Source organism: Neophocaena asiaeorientalis, unplaced genomic scaffold (genome assembly GCF_003031525.2).
Source record: "Neophocaena asiaeorientalis asiaeorientalis breed wild unplaced genomic scaffold, Neophocaena_asiaeorientalis_V1.1 scaffold91, whole genome shotgun sequence".
Classification (NCBI taxonomy): domain Eukaryota; kingdom Metazoa; phylum Chordata; class Mammalia; order Artiodactyla; family Phocoenidae; genus Neophocaena; species Neophocaena asiaeorientalis.
The window spans coordinates 11,707,601-11,731,372 of NW_020173198.1; the positions used below are offsets into that span (position 1 = coordinate 11,707,601).

At 38.6% G+C, this 23,772-nt stretch overlaps 1 protein-coding gene across 3 annotated transcripts in view; it reads right to left on the reverse strand.

The window, feature by feature from the left end:
• Positions 1-23,772, reverse strand: part of MRTFB (myocardin related transcription factor B) — a 201,373-nt gene that overhangs the window by 25,006 nt on the left and 152,595 nt on the right. For all 3 annotated transcript variants that reach the window (XM_024744478.1, XM_024744479.1, XM_024744480.1), the window contains 4 exons: positions 22,258-22,419; positions 20,723-20,901; positions 3,932-4,066; positions 529-779 (listed from right to left, as the gene is read on the reverse strand). In XM_024744478.1, the coding sequence (XP_024600246.1) occupies positions 529-779; positions 3,932-4,066; positions 20,723-20,901; positions 22,258-22,419 (727 nt within the window). The remainder of the gene's footprint in view (positions 1-528; positions 780-3,931; positions 4,067-20,722; positions 20,902-22,257; positions 22,420-23,772) is intronic.

The following is a 23,772-nucleotide window of genomic DNA, read 5'->3' on the forward strand; positions in this document are numbered from 1 at the left end:
TTTTTTTGCGGTACGCGGGCCTCTCACCGTTGCGGCCTCTCCCGTTGCGGAGCACAGGCTCCGGACGCGCAGGCTCAGCGGCCATGGCTCACGGGCCCGGCCACTCTGCGGCACGTGGGATCCTCCTGGACCGGGACACGAACCCGTGTCCCCTGCATCGGCAGGCGGACTCTCAACCACTGTGCCACCAGGGAAGCCCACCAGGTTTACACTTTTTATGCTTTTCTCATAGCATCTAATACTATTCAGGTAAAGAACAGGCAGATCTTTCCTGGATGAATAATTGTGAAAAGTCATTTCTAACTCAAAAGGTTCAGAACCTGTTCTGGAGGACAAAAAATGGACTGGAAGGGAGGCTATTCTCACTGTGCTGGCTTCAGACACTGTGTGAGCTTTGATGGTAATAAAATGAAAAGAATCACTGAGCACAAGTAAATCACAACATCCAACCTTTAGCAACTAATGGTCCCTCATCAACAACCACAGTCCACCCCGCTTTAAGGAGCCGGCCTCGACCCCAGCCCGTACTTGAGGGGCGCAGGCAGGATGGTCTGGTAGTTGTAGTGCTGCTGCTGCTGCTGGCTGAGGATCTGCAGCTGCAGGAAGAGCTGCTGCTGCTGGAGCAGCCGGGCGTAGTTGGAGTCCATGGGCGGCTCGCTCTTCTCCCCCTTCTGATCTGGCGGGATGTACTGGTGGTACTTCAGCTTCTTTACCCGGGGCTTCGGGTCCTTGCACTTTTTGCTACGGTGCTTGTCATTTGGATTCTTGGGATGGCTTTGCTATTTTCGAGAAAAAGACAGTAAGAAAATTCTAAGAGAATGCAATCCATTGTACTGTGTGCCTAACTGATTTGAAAAGAAAACGCAATGCACCTTGGAAATCGGTGTCACTGCTCTGGAGAGCAGTATACATTTCAAGAGCTGTGAGAACATCCGAGTACTCCCTGTGACCAAAAATCTTGCTCCTAAGGACTTACCTCTCCTGATGCATTGGTCCCTTAGACTAAGGACAAGATGCTCAGCTCAGCATTATCTATGCAAGTTCAACAAACATTTACTTTGGGTCTCCTGTGTAGATATTGCCTAGTACTTACATATACTATCTCCTAGTGAAAAACAGGTCTCACACTAAATATACAATAGGGAAAAGATTAAGTATACTTCACCATAACTGTGTCATATTTTATGGTCATTAAAAAAAAATCTATGGTGAATATGTAAAAGCAGAAAAATGCTTCTAATGGGAATAAAGCAGAATATAAAGCCATGAATTTCTATGGCAAATATGCAGAAAAAAGAATACTGAGTAATGTGAATATGAATTTTTAAAAAATTTTTCAAAAATATTACATTTTTATTTTGAAAATGGGGTGTGAGACCCTGTCTTATGATTAAGAATCAGATGACTTTTCTGAGTTCTTTTCACCTCCTCCATTTCTAAGTTATCAGATCACTTTCTACATTTTGGTATTCAAATTGTAAGATAACTTCATCTGAAAAAAAAAGTCCACCAACAAAACAAAGCAGCACAAAACAACAAGGTAGAAGATTATTTCTAAGATGCTTTAGGTAAAATACCCAACTTAGTGAGAAAACTCTGAGAAGTACTAAATTAAATATAGCTATCAGTGTGATCATGTTAAGTTCACATTCAAAGAATTAGGACATTGCAAAAAAACCCCAGAAAATAGAAATAAAGAAGAAAAGAAAAATCACCATATTCCGTATATCAGAAATCGTCACTATTAATCTTTACTTTTTACTGCTTGGCCATCTCTCTTCAGTTGAACCAGGTTCCTTGTTCAGTGACGTTCAATTTTCTGCCCACAGATGTCCTCACAGCTACTCCCTCACCCACTTTAGATCTCTGCCCAAATGTCATCTGCTTATTTGACCAGAGCACTCTACTTAAAACAGAAACGTCTCCCCTTGCCTCCATCCCCGATCTTCACCAACCGGCACACTCTGTGTTTTATGTCCGTTCACCTCCAGCTCCTGTCCAAGGCGGAGGTACTGTGATGTTTTCTTCACTGCTTTATCTACTCCTCGTACCCAGAACAGCACCTGGCTGGCACCTTCTGGTGCACACAGAAGGTGCTCTATAAATATCTGCTGAATTCATGAATGATAAATGTGTATGCTAATTAGAAATCACTTGAATTATCAGGCACTTAAGATACATCACAATGTTAGAAAATATTCTTGTCGCTAAAACAGCCTCCTCCTGCGATCTCACAATATGAATCAATTCACTGTCATCTGCTTATTTTATCAATAATAAATTTTATTTCTAATCTCTTCAGACTGATCATAAAATGAATGGGGTCTGGGTTAAGAAGGGTTGACTGTAATTGTTATGTAATAAAACAAGACCCAGACACAGTCAAGAAGGGGACAGAAATATAATAACCAGCATTCCTCAGACTGAATTGGCTGTTACCTGTTAGCCTGCACATGTCTATTCTCTTAGGACTGAGGATGGGAAATAGCTTTCCTCATAGAAAAACCCCAAAGAATTGTGGTCTGTTTCCTAATGTGTACCTATCCTTTCCTCTACTGGCAGAGTTCCCAGGATAGTCTACTCAACCCCTCGGTCTCACATTCTTAAACAATGCCTTTTGCTCTAGAACTAAAGCCCTCCTTAAAGACAGACACTAGTGAGGAGCAGAAATTCAGAGAGCAGGAGAGGCAGCGAACAAATTCTCAGTATCTGCAGGGAAAGATGCGTTGGCATTCGAACCCCCTTTGTGCTATTGGTGGGACATGCTGGGGGTTGTGGGAAGAGGAGGTAAGAGCTGATTTTACTGGCACAGTTACACTTGCCACCCTTTGGGATTTCTGGTGAAGATGGTGAAATACACTGGTACGTGCCCTGAAGGCATGGACACCTGGGCACACGGATGAACAAAAGCGCCTTCTCTCCAGGGAGGTCAGGACAAGCACAGGTCCTGGGGACGAGGGGAGTGAGGAACACGCCCCAGGCTAGCTGCCTTCTAGGAGTGCTGCAATGGCTAACTGGGAAGGAAGGATGAAGGCCAGACTGGGATTCGGAGACGGGGTCCTTCTGGCCTTGTCACTTCCTCACTTCTCTGGGCCTCAGTCTCCTCATCTGAAAGGTGCTGAGAGGCTTAGCTAGCTCTCTGAGGTCCTTTTTCAGTTCTAAAAGTTTGAGATCTGTGTTCTGCTAGTTTTGGCAAAAGTCACATCTGAAATGATTAAACTATTCCTCAGTTTATAACACGCCCCCCCCTTTACTTACCGGTTCTAAACACACGTTAAAAAACTTAAAAAATGTATTATATATTGAAAATTTGAATCTTCCTCGGAACTTCTAACTGAATTATTTTGACCAAGTGAAATGCATGGAACAGTGCCACAAATCTGCAGCTTGTCTGAAGAACTAATCAAGCTGTATCAGGCCAAATCTGCTAAATCAAAAAAATGTATTTGCTTCTCAAAAACCTTTAACCTGTCACATATCTGCAGTACCACTGAGTTTGACCTTGTGTATAAAGCCCCAAATCACGTTACCATTACAGGCATCTGCTTGTGAGATTCATGAATCCCAAGTACTATAGACTGTCTCTCTCTCCCTTGTTTGTTTCATCTTAGTGGCCTGGGTGGAAGCAGAATTGGGAACTGCTGATAAAATGATTCCTAAAGTCTTTCTGCACTGCTGCAGTCATTTTATACAGACTGCATTTTGTGCTGTTCTTCTGTGACCATCGAATGAGAGGTCATTTGTTGACGGTGGTGGTGGTTTCAGTTATGAAGGCCTGGGTGAGCAAGTCCTCCTGTGGTTTTGTTTTCAAGGCTTCAGGCTAAAAGGCAGGCCGGGCAACGTGGACACAGCTTTTGTCCTCTGTGCTCAGGGCTACACACCACAGTTGAAGGTAAAGACGCTCAAAGCGGCGTGCATGCAGGGTACCCACCTTCACCAGTGCTGGCCCAGGCTTTGCTGAGGACACGGTGTTGGTGGGGAGGACAGGCGCTGTGGACCGTGTGGGGGGCTGGTCTGCAGTAGGCGTTTTCAAGAATTCAGGAACTGCTGGGGACACTGAAGTAAACTGGTGGAAAAGGCAGAAAGGGGACAAGTCTGTGAAATCAATGACAGTGAAAAGAGAAAAACCAAAATTATAAGGGGATGACCTCATTTTTTAAAAAGTCCACTAGAAAAGAAACAAAAGAAAAATATAGTGTCATGTCTGAGACCCAGATGGTGGAATAACATGCTTTACGTCCGCCGAGCCAATGATTTAGTCTTTGCCCCGATAGCAATGAAAAGCTAAAGCTAAATAAGGCTAGACTGACAAAACTCTAGTGTTTTCTCAGAAATATGGCCAGAACTGTCCTTTTTTGGCAGAAAAAAAGTCCAAGACTCCTGTAAAAATGATCAAAACAGTACATGGTGCTTGAAAGGTTTTCTCGCCCTATAGGTCACACTAATCTGGGCTAATTCAGATACGATATTTAGTCTATGAATCCCTTCGACCACACCCCAGATCCACCGTCAGGAAGCCTCTGGTAAGAAAGCTTCCACTTCCTGGAGGCCCACTCCACGCATGTGTCCTTCAATGTGCTTTACAGCTTCTGCTCCCATCTCCAAACCTGACCAGCACTCTTGTCAACCATCCCATTGCCCTCCGCCCCTCCCATTTCTTGCAGCAGGAGAAAACCTGAAGAATATAGTGATAGGATTGACCTATGCATTGACAGTCCCCTCACACTTAAAGCAAGAAGTGAATTCGTTGCCTAGGCCAAAATAAGCAATGACTGAATCTCAATGTGGGGTCATATATTAATAAAGGAAGCATCACAACCCAACAGACTATTCCCACTAGCAATCTTCTTTAAGTAGATTTTAAGTATTCACTTACTGGAAAGAGACAGTACTATTGTAATAAATCAGTTAAACGTTGCACTGATTGCTACTTGGACCCAACAGCCTTATCTTAAAGGAAAATGGCTTCATCATTTCCACTTCCCCGAACAACTGTCCAATTCATTATAATAATCAAAATCGGTTCTCTTGTCGAAGCATTTGGGTTTAAAAAATAGCAAACTGTATTTTCCCTCCTTAAAATAAATGACCTGAAAACTCAGAGGGCTATTAGCAGCAAGAAATATGATGCTTGGCACGTACTAGTTACTCAATAAATATTTGTTTAATGGGTGAATGGAAATTCCTGGTGGCGTTACTCACGCTGGGTCACGCCCTCCGGCCCCGCTGAGCCTGGGAGATGTGTGTGGGTGCAGTTGACTGTCCATGCCCATGTCGCCTCTCTCCCTGAGCTTTGTTTTCATTTTGCCACTGATTTCAATTTTAAGTAACTGTTAGTAAGTGTTGATGGTATAAAAGACTTGACTTTTTAAAGATGGCAATTTCATTTTCAAACAGAAATGAAGGAACTCCTCCACGAGTCTTGACACCTATGTTCCAGGGTGACTTCTGTCCCCAAACAGCCCCGAGACAGCCAGCTCCTCAGTGAACCTCCGAGATGTGCAGTGAACGATGACGGCCAGCTGATCCCTGCTTTAAGGGATATGGTTTTATGTTGTTTTCCTTTCACTTTGTACTTTTTTTGGAAACGAGGATACTTATCTCTGGGTCAGTTTTCACGCAGGGGAAGAACATTCTTTGGCTATTAAATAGTTGGCATGTGAAGTAGAACCAGATATTTGAATTCTGAAATATAGATATGTATATATTTCCTTGCAAATAAATTCTACTAACCTGGCAAGCTATTTTTTACCAGCCCAGCCCCTGCTGACTGATAATGATAGTAATGATTTATTGGAGAGCAGTCTTAATAATCTGAAAAATAACCCAGGTACATGAATGTGATATCAGTTGTAATATCTATGAAAACGTTTGGCCTGTATTTCTAGACTTTGCCTAACTGACTTCAACCTTGATTACGAATACTCCCATCTTATTAGCTTCTTTGGTATTTTAGTGTGACTCTGCTACCCAGAAAACCACAGACTTCAGCATAATACAAGAATAGCTCAGCTGAGATACACTGATTGTTAACTTTACCTAATCTGAATATAAATTCTGGTTAAAAAGGGAGAAATATCTAAACGCTTCTTTACATTTTGCTGGTCTTTTTTATGTGCCTTAGAAAGGACCACCCCCTGCCCCCGCCCCAATCTTAGATCATATCTAAATGTTAGAATTCTAGTGGCTAGAATTACCCCCAAAGTCTAAATATTAATGTTGTTGAAATGATAGTATTCCAAAAAGGACCACAAGAATATCCAAGGCATAGAGGATACTACGCTTATTTTGTTCCACAGTAAGTTGAGCAATATGTTAAAATCTTAAAAGAGTCCTTTAAATATGTTTAAATTGACACCAAGATCTAAATTCACCTTATGGACTATCAAAATTTAATCTCAGAATGATCTTTTCTCCAAAGAAACAAAAAAGCTTAAAACTGTGCTTTGTTTTACTGGATCTGATACACTGTTCTCACCATAACTTCGTCTCATGACGACACGGTTCTTTGTCATCATAACACCATGAAAGGAAATGTCAGGAAAACATTGTCGTTTACCAGTGGGTATTTATGCTTTAAATAAAACTCAAAAGAAAGCACTTCAAATTTTAAAGACTGATCCTTCTCTTATTAGAAATTACTATGGAAAAGTTCTGCTACAAAAGAAAAAAGAGCAAATGTTTAAGCTGATTAGAGTTTTATAATATTTCAGGTATCTGCACTGGCTCCTTCTGAAAAGATGACACATTTGCCAAAGACCAATCATTCTTCTCTGGTAAGTTCCGTTTTTATTAGAATTCCTTTATGCAGTCTAGAGGGATAGAAACTAGCTATTTAAAAACAAAACTTTTTTGTACTATAGATTTCAAATCTACAATAAATGTGTTTTTAATTTAGGATGTAGCAGAGATCTTAATTAAGATGGCAGAATGCAAATTAGAAATTCAAGATGCAGTTATTCTTTAAATATTTCCATATTCCAATCCTCAAATAAAATGAATGAGTTGAACACAAATCAAAAACATATGCTTTGTATATTTAGTGGATGGATATTTTACGTAAAATTCTAGCTCTGTTAAAACATATCACCTAGCATTACCCCTTGTTTCTGTAATATATAGTTATAAGTTTAAGTGTTTCATTTATAGAACAAGTAGCTGAACATTAAAATCTACTGGCACGGACTTCCCTGTGGTTCAGTGGTTAAGACCCTGTACTTCCCATCAACAGAGGAATGGATAAAAAAGATGTAGTATACATATACAATGCAATATTACTCAGTCATAAAAAAGGAATGAAATAATGCCATTTGCAGCAACATGGATGGACCTAGAGATTGTCATACTGGGTGAAGTAAGACAGAGAAAGACAAATACCATATGATATCACTTAAATGGGGAATCTAAAAAGAAATGATACAAATGAACGTATTTACAAAAGAGAAATGGACTCACAAACTTAGAGAATGAATTTAAGGTTACTGGGGAGGAAGGGTGAAGGGAAGGGATAGTTAGGGAGTTTGGGATTGACATGTACACACTGCTATATTTAAAAAGGATAACCAACAAGGACCTACTGTATAGCACAGTTGGAACTGTGCTCAATGTTACGTGGCAGCCTGGATAGGTGGGGAGTCTGGGGGAGAATGTATACATGTATACGTATGGCTGAGTCGCTTTGCTATGCACCTGAAACTATCACAACATTGTTTATTGGCTATACTCCAATATAAATTTAAAAGTTAAAAAAAAAAAAAAAGACCGTGTTTCCAATGCAGGGGGTACAGGTTTGATCCCTGGTCGGGGAAGTTCCACATGCCGTGTAGCACCACTGGCACAATAGCTAGTGGACTTTTAGTTGGTACTTGAATACCTGATTAGTACTGAGCCTTCATGTATCCCTCATTTTAAAAAATCGAGTATTTTTAAAAATTGTGGTAAAATGTACATAACATAAAAATTTACCAAACCATTTTAAAGTGTATAACTGTATGTCATTACGTACATCCACGTTGTTCTGCAACCATTACCACTCTCCGTTTCCAGAACTTCTTCATCACCCCAAACTGAAACCCTGTGCTCACTAAACAACAATATGCCATTCTCCCCTCCCCGCAGCCCCTGACAACCACCATCTACTCCCCGTATCTATTAATTTAACTACTCTCGGTATCTAATGTAAGTGGAATCATACATTTGTCTTTCTGTGACTGGCTTATTTCACTTAGCATAATGTCCTCAAGGTTCATCCACGTTGTAGCTTGTGTCAGAATTCCCTTCTTTTTAAGGCTGAATAATACTCTGCTGCATGGGAACCACATTTTGTTTATCCATTCATTTGTCAATGGACACATGGGTTACTACTACCTTTTAGCTATTAAATAACAGCCAAATAGTAAATAATGCTGCTATGAGCATGGGTGTACAAATTGCTGTTCAGGTTCCTGCTTTCAGTTCTTCTGGCCATAAACCCAGAAGTGGAATTGTTGGATCTTATGGTAATTCTATTTTTAACTTTTTGAGGAACTACCATACCATTTTCCATAGCCATTTGCACCACTTATTTCACAATTCCACCAACAGTGCACAGGGGTTCCAATTTTTCCAGATCCTTGCTGAGAACTTAATTTCTGTTCTTTTTGATATTCTAATGGTATGAGGCAATATCTCATTGTGGTTTTGATTTGCATTTCTCTAGTGATTCGTGATGTTGAGCATCATTTCATATGCTTGTTGGTCTTTATATATCCTCTTTGAAGAAATGTCTGTTAAAGTCCTTAGCCCATTTTAAAATCAGGTTATTTATAGTTTTTGTTGTTGATTTGTGGGAGTTCTTTATATACTCTGGATATTAGCCCCTTATCAGATACACGATTTGCCAATATTTTCTCCCATTCTGTGGGTTGCTTTTCACTCAGTTGATAGTGTGCTTTGATGCAGTTTTTAATTAATTAGTTAATTATTTTTGGCTGCATTGGGTCTTCGTTGCTGGGCGCAGGCTTTCTCTAGCTGCGACTAGTGGGGGCTGCTCTTTGTTGCGGTGCACGGGCTTCTTATTGCGGTGGCTTCTCTTGTTGCGGAGCACGGGCTCTAGGCACGTGGGCTTCGGTAGTTGCAGCACACGGGCTCAGTTGTTGTGGCTCACGGGCTCTTGAGCACAGGCTCAATAGTTGTGGCACATGGGCTTAGATGCTCCGCAGCACGTGGGATCTTCCCGGACCAGGGCTCGAACCCGTGTCCCCTGCGTTGGCAGATGGATTCTTAACCACTGTGCCACCAGGGAAGTCCTGCACAGTTTTTGATTTTGATGAAGCCTAATTATCTATTTTTCTTTTGTTTCCTGGTGTCATATCTAAGAGAGCATTGCCAAATCCAATGTCATGAGGATTTCCCCTATGTTTTTTCCCTAAGAGTTTTATAATTCTAACTCTTATGTTTAGGTCTTTGTCCATTTTGAGTTAATCTTCATATATGGTGTTAGGTAAGGATCCAACTTCATTCTTTTGCCTGTGGACATCCAATTTTCTTAACACCATTTGTTGAAAAGACTGTCCTGTTTCTATTGAGTAACCTTGACACTGTGTCTAAAATCACTTGACCATATATGTGAAGATTTATTTCTGGGTTCTTTATTCTATTCCATTGGTCTATATGTCTGTCTTCATGCCAGAACCACACTGTTTGCTGTAGCTTTGTAGTAAGTCTGAAATCAGGAAGTATGAGACCTCCAACTTTATTCCTTTTCAAGACTGTTTTGACTTATTTGGGGTCTCTTGAGATTCCATATGAATTTTAGAATAAATTTTTCCACTTCTGCAAAAAATTGTCCTTGGGATTTTGATAGGAATTTGTACCGAATCTGTATATTGCTTTTGGGTAGTACTGACATAACCACAATATTAAGTCTTCTAATCCGTGAGTGTGAGATGTCTTTCCATTTATGTGTTTGGTTGATTTTTTGTAGTGATTCCTATCTCATTTCCTTTGTGTACATTCCATAGATATTTTCTTTGTTGTTACCATGGGGATTACACATAACATCCTAAAGCTATGACATCTAATGTATATTGACACCAGCTTCAGTTATTTACAAGAACTACTTTACAGTTATGTCTCCCCACTTTATATTATGTCACTAATTACATCATTATATATCATGTAGCCATTAACATAGATTTATAATTTTTGTGCATTTGTTACTTAAATCCTGTAGAAAATAAAAAGTGGAGTTATACACCAAAATTACAATAATACCATTCCTTATATTTGTCGATGTACTTACCTTTACCAGAGGACTTTGTATTTCTGAATGGCTTTGAGTTATTGTCTAGCATCCTTTCATTTCAACTTAAGGGCTCTCTAGCATTTCTTACAGGGCAGGTCTAATGATAATGAACTCCTTTGATTTTTTGTTTGGCTTTGTTGTTTTAATTTCTCCCTCATTTTTGAAGGACAGTTCTGCTGGATATAGAATTCTTGGTTGACAGTTTTTTCTTTCAGCACTTAGATATATCATCACAATATGTCTTCTGGCCTGCAGTGTTTCTGCTGAGAAATCCACTGATATTCTTACTGGGAGATTTCCTCTTATATGCGATAAGTGACTTTCCTTGCTGCTTTCAAGATTGTCTCTGTCTTTGACTTTTGACAATTTGATTTTTATGTGTCTCAGTGTGGATCTCTTTGAGTTTATTCTCTTTGGCATTCATTGAGCTTCTTGGATTTGTGTATCCATGTCTTGCCCCAAATTTGCAAAACTTTGGGTCATTGTTTCTTCAATTCATTTCTCTGCCCCTTTCTCTCTCTTCTCCTCTCGGACTCCCATAACGCCCATATTGATCTGCTTGATGGCATCCCATAAGTCTCTTAGGCTCTGTTCACTTTTCTTCATTCTTTTTGTCCTCAGACTCAATAATTTCAAATGACCTGTCTTCAAGTTTGCTGATATTTTTTGCTGTCTGAGTCTGCTGTTGAAACCCTCTAATGGATTTTTCAATTCAGTTAGTGTATTTTTCAGCTCCATAATAAAGAAAAACAATAATTTCTGTTGATATTCTCGTTTTGTTCATATATTGTTTCCCTGATTTCCTTTAGTTCATTGCTTGTGTTTTCCTTTAGCTTTTTGAGCATATTTAAGACAGTTAAAGTCTTTGTTTAGGAAGTCTGATGTGTGTGTTTCTTCAGGGATAGTTTCTGGAGATTATTTTGTTGCTTCAAATGGGCCGTATTTTCCTGTTTTTTGTATGCCTTTTTGTTTTTTGGTGGTGGTGGGGTCTGGTATCTTTGGTTTAAAATTGGGCATGTGAAGAAACATCCACCTCTCACAATCTTGGCAGACTGTTGTTGAAGACCTTCACTAATTTTATGGGCCTCTGGGCCTTGGGATTAACTCTGGGTGGAGGCTTAAGGTTTTGTCAAGTCTTTTCTGAGCATGTGTCCTGTCTGGGCCTAAGTGCATGGTTTTTTTGCTTGGTTCTGTTTATTAAATTTAAAAATTTCCCTTCATGCATGCCTGCTTTTAAATGTCTTAATTTCCCAGAGTCTCCCCCTAGCTTCTTCTCAGGGCCTTAAAGAGTTCTGCTGCATTCTTTGGCCTGCAATCTACTGCCCTCAGGTGTCTGGGCCTGCAGTTCCTCTACAATTTTCACATGATGTGGCTCCTGCCACTACCTTCTACAGCTTCTGCTAGCCTGAGATCCAAACTATGCAATTTCCCCCGTCTGAGTTCTGAGTCAAACAAGTCAGACACTAGTCCCTTGGCCAGCCCACAACAGGCCAGAATATTGCAAACAAATTCTGCTCTACTCCTTCCATCCTGAGGGAGGGAACTGGGTATTGGGCCACTTCCTCTGACTATGCCATGCTGGGAAGGGTGTGGGCAAGGTTGAGTGAAAACACCATGACATTTTCTACATTTTTGAATGTGGCTTTTTCTTGATTGGGTGTTTGGTTGGTGTAGATATCTGACTGGTTTTCAGAGCTCTTATAAATTTATTTTAGTCAGTCTGTAGTTTATTTAATGCTTCTGTGAGAGAATGAGGGCCTGGACCTTCCTATTCTGCTGTATTGTTGATGTGCAGTATCTTATATAGTGAGACACTGTTAAATATGCAAATACATGCACAAAAATCTCAATGTGAGCCTATTTATTTAGTACTTCTAATTTTTAATAGTTCAATTATAACCAATACTGCAACTATTAAAATAATTCCACACAGCAGAAGGGCGATTAGTCAGAGTATCACCAACTACTCTAATCATTAATGAATTTGTTACTTTTGGTGGTAACTTCATAACATAAAAATTTCATTAATACTTTAGGATCAACTTTGGAAAACCTAGAGCCAAAGTCCACCTTATTTAATTAAATACAGTCCTCTTTATAAAGTTGTCACATATTATTTAGTATATTCTCCAGAATCATGTAGAATGTCTATTACAACCTTTGTGTGACCATGCTGGTGATTCACAGTGAGTTAAAGTGACCATTAGGGGCCAGAATGTGGAAGCATAATAAATATTAAAATTACTGTTATTCATTTTTGGTAAGTGAATGATGTTACTTGAGTAGACTATATAGCAGAGAAAAAAATGTTATGTATGTTATTTCTTGGGTAATACAAATACCAGTTGTCACTATGAGTCATAACAGGATGAAACAGGATGATGTTCTGGAAAATAGTCTTAAGAAGAATCTCACACTGTTGGCCTAATAAGAACAAAGTCATTAGTTCAAATCCCCTGCAGGCCAGACAGATGCTTTTTCATGATATCTGCCCCCAGATAATATATATAAAGTAGGTTGTTCAGTGCCTGAACAACACTGAAGTAAGTGTAATGGCCAGCAGATGTTGGCCATTATTTATCATCATCTCAGTTATATTCAATAAAGATTTATTAATTAATAAATAGGAAAGGCCTATTCTGCATAATGCACCATTTTAGGCACTTTTCTGTTGGTCACAGGAGAACTGAGTTAAGAATTGGGATGGAACACAACTTCACAGTTAATGTTGAAAACCAGCTCAAAAATCTATTAATAGTGGCAGACTCCTCTTGATATATACGTTATAAAAAGCATAACTGAAGGGGTAATCATAGGAATTACAGTCAATATCTTTGATGTCCTATTCAGGCCTTTACTGATAAGTGTTTGTAATAAAAGTCTAATTTTGATTATTTAGTATATATGTACACGGCTTACATATTAGACCTTGCTTATTCTCTTTGTTAGCTTAAACCTAAAATTTCTCTATTATTTGGCAAAAGGTCATCTACCTGAAAGTTACTTGAAACAATGGTAAAAAATAGTTTGCCAAATTCTCCTAAGCTTGTCTTCCTGAAAATACAGAGTAAGTGTCCAAGAAGTTGCTTTCAGTACTACTTTGAATTTGAACACAGATCCTGTCAGATCATACTTACAGTTAAACATTTGGGTGTTTATAATAAATGATTAATTAAATGACTTAAGAAATCATTGAGAGAAAAAAAGTCCTCAGATTAAAAGGACCAGTGTCACAGCTTGTGGTACCCATGTGTGGCTTGCTGGTCTTAATTTTCTACAGCTTTCCATTGTTCAAGAGTTGCTTCAGCATAAAAATAAATTGAGCTCCAATATGTGATGTGTGTTTCATTAATATTTTGGCAAATTCCTTTCCAGCTGTACTTTGATCAGAATTGAAAAGACAAGAGGAAAGTCCAAGGAAAAGCAGTTTTAGTCTCTTACAGACCACAAAGGAATAATAGATATTTCAAAGAATTTACATTTTGAAGGAAGGTCGTGGTCGTGTTTACACTGTTCACATTGTGAGGTCATTAGCTTTTTAGCACTGGGATTGTAAAACAAGTGCCTGAAAAATCTGTTTCTTGCCTAGATATTATGTGTTAAAATTTTTTTTTTGGTAGGGAATGTTTCTTTTATTTGAACACTTTCCTGTAGGACTTAAACTTCTGGTATCTATCCGTGTGTTCTGAAAAAGAATTAAGGAGATTATATGTCATAAGACATTTTGGAATACAGCAAGGCATATGGAAATCTTGAGCCTAATTTTCTCCCAACTAATTATCTTTAAGTATAACTTTTAAAGAACCTAGAAGAAATTCCCTGAATTGGTCTTGAACATTACAGTAAGCCAAGTGGGAAAATAAATGAACAGGAAAATTAGAAAAATGTGTTTAAGCCATAGGATTAAATGCACAGCATAAAATGATGATGAATAACCATATGAAAAAACTTCAGGTAAACAAGAAGCAAAGTGAAATTTATGTCAGAGCCACTCAAAAGTGTGGTCTGTGGACCTTTGTTACCTGCCAGTGACAAGGACAGGAAGTCTTAGGAAATTTGATGTCATCTCATTACTTTTATTTTATTTTAAAGAGGATTAGTCCACAATGCATTGGAAATTAAACTATATAAAAAAACAAACATATTGGGACTTCCCTGGTAGCACAGTGGTTATGAATCTGCCTGCCAGTGCAGGGAACATGAGTTCGATCCCCGGTCCGGGAAGATCCCACAGGCCGCAGAGCAACTCAGCCCGTGCGCCACGACTACTGAGCCTGTGCTCTACAGCCCGCGAGCCACCAACTACTGAGCCAGTGCCCCACAACTACTGAAGCCCTTGCGCTTAGAGCCCACGCTCCGCAACGAGAAGCCACCGCAATGAGAAGCCCGTGCACCGCAATGAAGAGTAGACTCCGCCCACCGCAACTAGAGAAAGCCTGCATGCAGCAACAAAGACCCAACGCAGCCAAATATAAATAAAATAAATTAAAAAAAAAAAGATTTAAGAATATGCTTAACATACAGCCAAGTTCACGATATGCTGAGAATACAGTTTAGTAGTGTTTACAGCAGAATTTCAAATTGTAAAAATAAAAAATAAAAGGAATATACATATACTTAGGAAAGTTTGTAAGAGGAGTTACGGGTGATTTAAACAAAACAAAACAAAACAAACATATTATTCCTTCACTACAGGCAGTTTGAGGAACACTGGTCTACAGTAACTAAATTCACCATCAAACTCGTATACTGAGTTTCCATTTTAAAGATTAAAAACTAAGAATATCAAAGAACACCCAAAACACAAGATGTTTATGCTGCTCTTTTAAAATGAGGGGCTGTCCCTTCCCTCTGTAAACTTGATGTCCAATGAGAAGGAATCTTTTCAGGTACTTTCCCTTAAACTAGAAAATGTGAAAGTAATTATATTTAGGGAGATAAATATATTTTACATATATATCAAATGAGGTGCCTGGACAAACACTAGATAACAGTGAATATAATTAAAGTATAAAATTTGCCAAAACAGGGCTTCCCTGGTGGCGCAGTGGTTGAGAGTCCGCCTGCCGATGCAGGGGACGCAGGTTCGTGCCCCGGTCCAGGAAGTTCCCACATGCCACAGAGCGGCTGGGCCCATGAGCCATGGCCGCTGAGCCTGCGTGTCCGGAGCCTGTGCTCCACAACAGGAGAGGCCACAGCAGTGAGAGGCCCGCGTACCACACACACACACACACACACACACAAAATTTGCCAAAACAAAACCTAATTATCACTTCTAGACACAAAAATCCCAAAGACTTTATAGGCATCATAAAGTTGGCCTCTGCAGTTGATTAAGAAAACAGAAACAGGGCTTCCCTGGTGGCGCAGTGGTTGAGAGTCCGCCTGCCGATGCAGAGGACACAGGTTCGTGCCCCAGTCTGGGAAGATCCCACATGCCGTGGAGCGGCTAGGCCTGTGAGCCATGACCACTGAGCCTGCTCATCCGGAGCCTGTGCTCCACAACGGAGTAGGCCACAACAGTGAGAGGCCCGCATACAGCAAAAAAAAAAAAAAAAAAAAAAAAAAAAAAGAAAAGAAAACAGAAACAAAACAAATAACCTACAACATACTTGCGATCTGACATCAATACAGCACAGTTAACGTGGAGATGCTTTTTTAATTGCACAAATAAAAGTATAATATTAAGAATCTTTGTCAGAGTCCTTACTTATAAATACTAAAACACAATCAAAAGGAATTTTATAAAGGACACAATTTAAGAAGGTTTCAAGATATACGGTGCAGGAAATGTGTAATGGGTAAAGGTGCAGTAAGCCAGCCCTGATTCTAGGTTCTTTTACTTGAACGTGTAAGTAGGGAGTGCACCATTCTCTAAAGTGGGTCTTTTCCCAAAGGCACTATTGACAGAGGAAAAGCAGACTATTAATGGTCTGTGTGTAAGTGGCAGAACTGGCATTGCAGCAACACTAAAGAGTGTTATAAAAACTAATGTTTAAGTTCATGAATGACCTGAGGCTTAGTGTGTGCTGCACTGGCAATAAATAGGCTGTATTTATTCTTCAGGAAACACTGCCATTCCTTTTTTCCTTCAAGGAATTCTGGAATGTCAGCCCATTGGGTGGGACAGCCTCCGGTTAAAGTTTCTCACTTATAAACTTAGCTGGAGACCAAGTTTCAAGACCAAAGCTAAGAACGTAATAGTACAAGCAATGCAGGGAAAAGGAGAATGATAGTCTCTTACTTACACAGGTGGAACTGTCATGAAGCCATCACCAGGTAGATGGCTGAGGTGACAAAAATTCTCTATTACTAAAAAGCTAAGGCCATGCTAAGATGTCCTGACCTACTCAGACAGAAACAGAACAAACAACCCAATTGGATAAGTAGAACTGTTTTCTAATGGTATGTACTTACATATTTGACATTCTTTTTAGCCTTTTTTTTTTTGTGGTATGCGGGCCTCTCACTGCTGTGGCCTCTCCCGTTGTGGAGCACAGGCTCCGGACGCGCAGGCTCAGCGGCCATGGCTCCCGGGCCTAGCCGCTCCGCGGCATGTGGGATCTCCCCAGACCAGGGCACAAACCCGTGTCCCCTGCATCGGCAGGCGGACTCTCAACCACTGCGCCACCAGGGAAGCCCTAGCCCTATTTTTAAAGCTCAAAACCAGGGTGCAGCAAATATGGTGAGAACAGTAGCGGCTAGTCTCCCTTCTCTCCGTTCCTGCTTGCTTAGACCTCAGACCATGGGCTGGTCGCTGACCCTCATCCTTCCTCCAGGCCAGGTTCCAGCGAAGCTGAGGGGCCAGTCACACTTGCCCTGTAATCTCTGACAGCAGAATATGAAGTGTAGCTACCCACACTACCTCTTGTGACTCCAAGAGGGAGAGGCTCTACTCGCAAATGAGAGAACACAAACACTGCTTCTACAAACTGGCGTCAGCACTCATGGTGCTAAATGCAATTCAACATTTATTGAGCACTCTTTCTGTACCAGGCCCTGTGCTAGGTTAAAGATAACACCCCCTCCCCCGCCCCCCTATTTCAGATCATGGTGATAAGTGCAATGAAGAAGATAATGCTGAAAGACACAGTTCCCAACAAATAGATATTCATGAATGAGAAGAAATGCCATAAGAAAATGTGCAAACATTTTTAATCCCCAAACTTCCATATTTCTCTGAACCCAGGCCTTCCCCCGTGAAAGGGTTAATAAGGCAGATAATTGCTAAATTCCTTTCCAATTCAAAAATTCTATGATGCTGGGCTTTAACAAGAACATTTTCTACTGAACTTGACCAATCCCGTTAAGTAGTTCAATAGTTTGGGCTTTAATATAACTAAATACTATTAAAATTTCAGTAAGGTAGAAACACCATAAAGAGAGAGAAAAAACAACAGATTATGTGCAGCACAGAGTTCTTATAAAACCAAAAGAAACACTAACACTCACTGAAAAATAAGAAATGTAAATTTCCAATGCAATTATCAAAAAATATTAGATCTTTTGCATGCACTAGATTCTAAGTTTCTGACACATAATAGGTGCTTGATAAATATTTGTTGAACAAATGAATTCAATCTAACCAAAATCCAGGGGCCAATTAAAACATTCAAATCTCCAGTGTGCAAGGTTTAAAGTAATGATATTACCTACTTGTGATAAAGACATAGTGATAGTGAAATAAAGACTGTATTACTTTCCTGGAAGGCAGGTGAGTGCCTACCTTTTGCTTAACAAAAGATTGAAATCCATTTCATTATCTAGTAATTATTCAAAGAAATATTAGACAAATGCCCAACAATGTATGTATTAAAAAATCAGCATGTAGCAAGAATGTGAGAATACAACAGGGGCACTTGTGTGTTTAAGAATGAAAAGCAGGAAACAACTCTAGGTAACCAATAACAGGTAATTGGTTAAAAGAGATACAGTGTATTGGTTCAATTAAATACTGAGGTATAAAAGCAAGGAACACATACAGTTACCATATGACACAGCAATTCCACTCCAAGGTATATACCCAAGAGAAGTGAAAACATATGTCCACATAAAAACGTGTACACAAATGTTCATAGCACCATTATTCATAATAGCAAATGTTCACTAGCTGATGAATAAACAAAATGTGGTATATCAACACAATGGAATATTACTCAGCCATAACAAGGGATGATACTGATACATGCTACAACATGGATGAACCTTAAAAGCATTACACTAAGTGAAAGAAGCCTGTCACAAAAGGCCAGATATTGTATGATTCCATTTACATAAAATATCCAGAATAGGTAAATCCAGAGACAGAAAGTGGATTCCTGGTTGCTTAGGGCTGCGTGGAGGAGCTAACAGGGAGTGACTGCTGAGGGGTATGGGCTTCTTTTGGGGAAGATGAAAGTGTTCTGGAATCAGATAATGGTGAGAGTTGCACAAGTCTGTGAATATACTAGTAAGCAATGAATTATACACTTTAAAAGGGTGAATTTTCCCAGTACCTTTTTTTTTTTTTTTACAGAAATAGAAAAATCCATCTTAACATTAATACGGAATCTCAAGGGACCCCAAGTAGCCAAAACAGTCTTGAAAAAGAAGAACAGAAGTTGGAGATCTCACACTTCCTGATTTCAAAATTTACTATGAAGCTATAGTAATCAAAAGAGTGTGGTACTGACATAAAGACAGAGATATAGGCCAATGCAATAGAATAGAAAGCCCATAAATAAATTCCTTTGTACATGATCAGATGATCTTTGACAAGAGTGCCAAGACCATTCAGTGGGGGAAAGGACAGTCGTTTCAACAAATGGTGTTGGGAAAACTGGATATACACATGCAAAAGACTGAAGTTGGATCTTTAGCTTATACCATATTACAAAAATTAAAACCAATTAAAGACCTAAATATAAAACCCCAATCCATGAAAATCCTAGAAGAAAACAGGATCCAATCAATCTAAAACAATCCAATTCATGACATCAGATTTGGCAATGATTTCTTAGTGTGACGCCAAAAGCACAGGCAACAAAACCAAAAATACACAAGTGGGAGTAGATCAAACTTAAAAACTTCTGTCCATTAAAGGTTACTATCAACAGAGTGAAAAGGTGACACATGGAATGGGAGAAAGTATTTGAAAATTATATATCTAATAAGGGGTTAGTTAATATCTAGAACATATAAAGAACTCCTACAACTCAACAGAAAAACAAATGACCTGATTTTAAAGAGGGCAAAAGATCTGAATAGACATTTCTCCAAAGATGATATACAAATGGCCAACAAGCACATGAAAAGATGCTCAACATCACTAATGATTACAGAAATGCAAATCACAACCACAGGTGAACATACTCAATGTCTTGTAATACTACAATGGAAAAGAATCTGAAAAAAAATATTTAAGTATATATACACACATATATATTTATATGTATAACTGAATCATTGAAACTGTGCACTTGAAACTAACATAACATTGTAAATTAACTATACTTCAATTAAAAAAAAAAACACAGTGAGATCACTTTGCACCACTAGAATAGCTACTATCAAAAGAACAGAAATTAACAAGTGTTGGCGAAGATGTGGAGAAATAGGAACACTTGTGCGCTGTTGGTGGGAATGTGAAATGTTGCAGTCAGTATGGAGGTTCCTTAAAAATTAAAAATAGAACTACCATATGATCCAACAATCCTATTTCTGGATATATGCCCAAAAGCACTAAAAGCAGGGTCTTGAAGAGATATTTCCACATTCACATACTCATCATTATTCACAATAGCCAAGAGATGGAAGCAACCCAATGTCCACTGATGAATGGATAAATAAAATGTGGAATATCTATAAAATGGAATATTATTCAGTCTTAAAACTGAAAGAAACCCCGTCACATGCTACAACATGAATGAACCTTGAGGACATTGTTAAATGATATAAGCCAGTCACAAAGACAAATACTGTATGATTCCATTTATACGAGATATTCAAAGTAGTCAAATTCATCGAGACAGAAATAGAATGGTGGTTAGTAGGCCTGGGGGAATGGGGAGTTGTTGTTTAACGGGTTTAAGTTTCAGTTTTGTAAGACAAAAAAGTTCTGGAGATCTGTTGCACAGCAATGTGAATATGTGTACCACTACAGAACTGTACACTTAAAGAGGTTAGAAAAAGGATGGATTTTATGATATGTGAGTTACATCTCAAAAAAAAGTTATATGAAAAACTTCTAAAGTGAGTTATAAAACAGTAAAATAAAAATATGTATATAGAACAGAAATAATGTAAGAATCTACTGAAAATGTTAGTAGTTGGATTACACATGACAAACCTATATTCTTCTTCACTTTCAGACTTCTCCTCGGGTGAAAACATATTACGTTGATATGTAAAAAACAAGCCACTTTCTCTGTTGAGGGGTAAAAACAAGAAAGGTGATACCTGGGCTGGAGTGTTTGTAGTCACAGGAGATGGCGATTCACTAACTTTTGGCTCACTTGGGGACGCGGCTGACCCCTGCGACTCCTGGCTGGCTGGCTGGTCTGGAGACAAAGCATCACTGCTGTCTTCGTCAAATGAGAAATCGCCCTGAGTTTGGGGATAGTCCTCCTTCCCAACACCTAAAGAAAGAAATGATTTTTAATTTATCTTGGACTTGGAATACCAAGGTTAAAATGAAAAAGGAGAAATATTATTCATTATAAGGACTTAAGAAGCTGGTTAAAAACAAAATTGAACATAATGTACTTCCCCATGGGAGAAGACACCACTATCTAAGATGAATACTTGGGGAAAAAAACCCAACCTGAATCAGATCAAGTCTTTGGATCCAAATACTAGTTATAGGAAGTACAGGAGACAAGAAAGTTTCTAATGACACCTAGGGATGCAAATGCATTCAGAAAAATCTAGTAATGTGGAAATGCTAGAGGATAAAAGCCTGTTCATCAACAAATAAAAAGTAAGGAAAGAAAGGAGGAGGAAGACCCACCCAGGAGATTGACTTAAGAGATACATCAGCTAAAGAGGCAATGTGTGGACCTTGTTTGGATCCAACTTGGATCCAACATTTGGAATCCAACTGTTAAAAAACATTATAAGGCAAAATGGGGCTCTGACTGGGTATCTGTTGATAAGTCCCACTTCACAGAGCAGCCCTGCTGTACTGACATCTTACCTTTTGGGGCCCATTTCTTTGGAATTGAATGGAATCATAGTGAATTGTACTACTTAGAATTACTGACTACAGACTACCTAAGATTTAAATTCATACTAATGCAAAATATGAAGTCCCCATGATTAATGGAAACTATAATAGTTTTTTAAGTAGGAATATTAACTTTTCAAAATTGCTTGCTGAAAAAGTGGCATTATTCTGGAAAACAATTTTTTTCTGCTGAAGTTTATACCAGAAAAACATGGTAAACATTAGTAACTAAGTAGGGTAAGACTGGGATAAAATGGGCAGATTCTACCATTCTTAATGAATACATCTATACGCATCTGCTATTCACCTTGCTGAACTAAGACTGAACAAACTATTTTTACCTTTCCTAGAAGTAAACTGAACTAAAATAATGAAAAATCTGTAAAAATCTTAAAACAACAGGAACTAAACATAATACAATAAGTTTAACTTAGAAAACATGGTAACAAAATCAGAACTTAAAGACTTAAACATTGTAAAGCAACTATACCCTAATTAAAAAAAAAAAGACAGACTTAAACCTCAGATGTAACAAGAGGAATCTCTGTGGTAAGAGATGCTTGTCTTGTAATACATAATATAATAACACTAACAGTAATAATGGGAATCCGTGCAAATGTTAATCAATTTCTAATTTACCCAGAAAACAATAGTCATGATTAGTGCTGGCTTTTTAAATTAAATTTTTCTTATTTAAAACTGATTTTTCTTATTTAAAACTTCCAAGTTTCTTTTTCTCCCAGAAAACAGTAAAATTTTAGAGTCTTGCCTATAATTGCTTCCTTAACACTGGAGTCTACAGGAAGGATGTTTTTCTCTACCAGCTCCATAGGACCAGGTCTTTGAGCAATCTTTTCATTCAGATCATCAGCCAGTCGAGCTCTTTTCAACTTCATCTGAGTAGCCTGCAGGGATGGCTCTGCAAATGTTTCTAAAACAGGAAACACAGTTTCAACCATTACTTGAATTACTATTTCTATTCCATAATGTTATTTCAGGCCAACTAATTTAAACCGGTATAAACAGACTTACGTGTTCCTAACATATTTATGGAGAGACAATGACTGTTTAAGAATGCTCCTGTATACAATTTACATTTTTAGTCCTAGATAGCTTTATACCATCTATACAGTATGGATGTCCTCAGACTCAAATTAATATGAACTCAAGCCAAAAATGGGGTCCTGCTATTGCTCATTTATGGTAGGAGAGTCAAATTCATATTTATTAGGCATTGGGGATACAGAGGATGAACAAGAGAGATGTGGTTCATGGCTCAAGAAGTTCGCAGTTTTAGATTTGGCTTCATTGGAAAGTCAATTCGTAGAAGGGGAGAAACTGTTATCTCAGGATATAAGCTTCTCTGCAGGAGTCAGTGGGAAGAGCTACAAATCACATCCTTCGGTCAATCCATGTGCATCTCAGAGTCCTTCATCGTAATTAAGAATTTGGGTTTATTCTGAATACATAACCTTGGGACATTCAATTACATAGTAATTAATAGTCATATAGAAGCATCAACTCATCTACCCACATACGCATAAAGTTGTATAACAGGTGTGATACTATATCGTAACTCATTCATTTGCATAATTCTGTCAATTACTTGTGTTTCTGGTAACTCTCATTATTTTATTACATTGTTCTAAATAATGCTTATGATTGATTAAAGATAATGATGAGGGGTTAGCCCAATACTGAGTTGAAAGTCGCTTGCCCCTTAAATTATTCAGTATAAGGTCTTTTAATGAAATTCCCTGTAAGTGACGTCAGGATTATCTGATGTTCTTCATTCTGTAGGTTAGATGGCCTGGCTGAGGCCCAAAGAGCACTGAGACCCCAAGGGCCAATAAACTACCCTCCAGCACAGCTGATCACTTGTCTTTCTACTGGTTAAGTTATGTGCTTACCAAGTATCAATCCTGATTGTCTACAAAATAGCTCATCACTATTGTGACTGCTATTGTCAATACATAATTTAACCAGATGTTATGGGGAAATCATAAACTTCAAAAATAAAATGATTATTTCTTGGAAACCTGAGTTAAATGCTTTGGAATGACTTGATAAAGGTAAGCCATTAAAAAAAAAATCACTGTCACATTACTTAGGGCAACTAACAATGGTAAAAGATTTGGGGAAAAATGATAAAATCTAGGATTTTTAAACTCAGATTGCTTTTCAAGTGTCTTCTGAGTTTTGTTCCACCATGAATGGAAATTGTAGATGATGTACAATGGCTATGCTTTATACAAGAAAGATGTGAGCTCCATTCGTGAAAGCC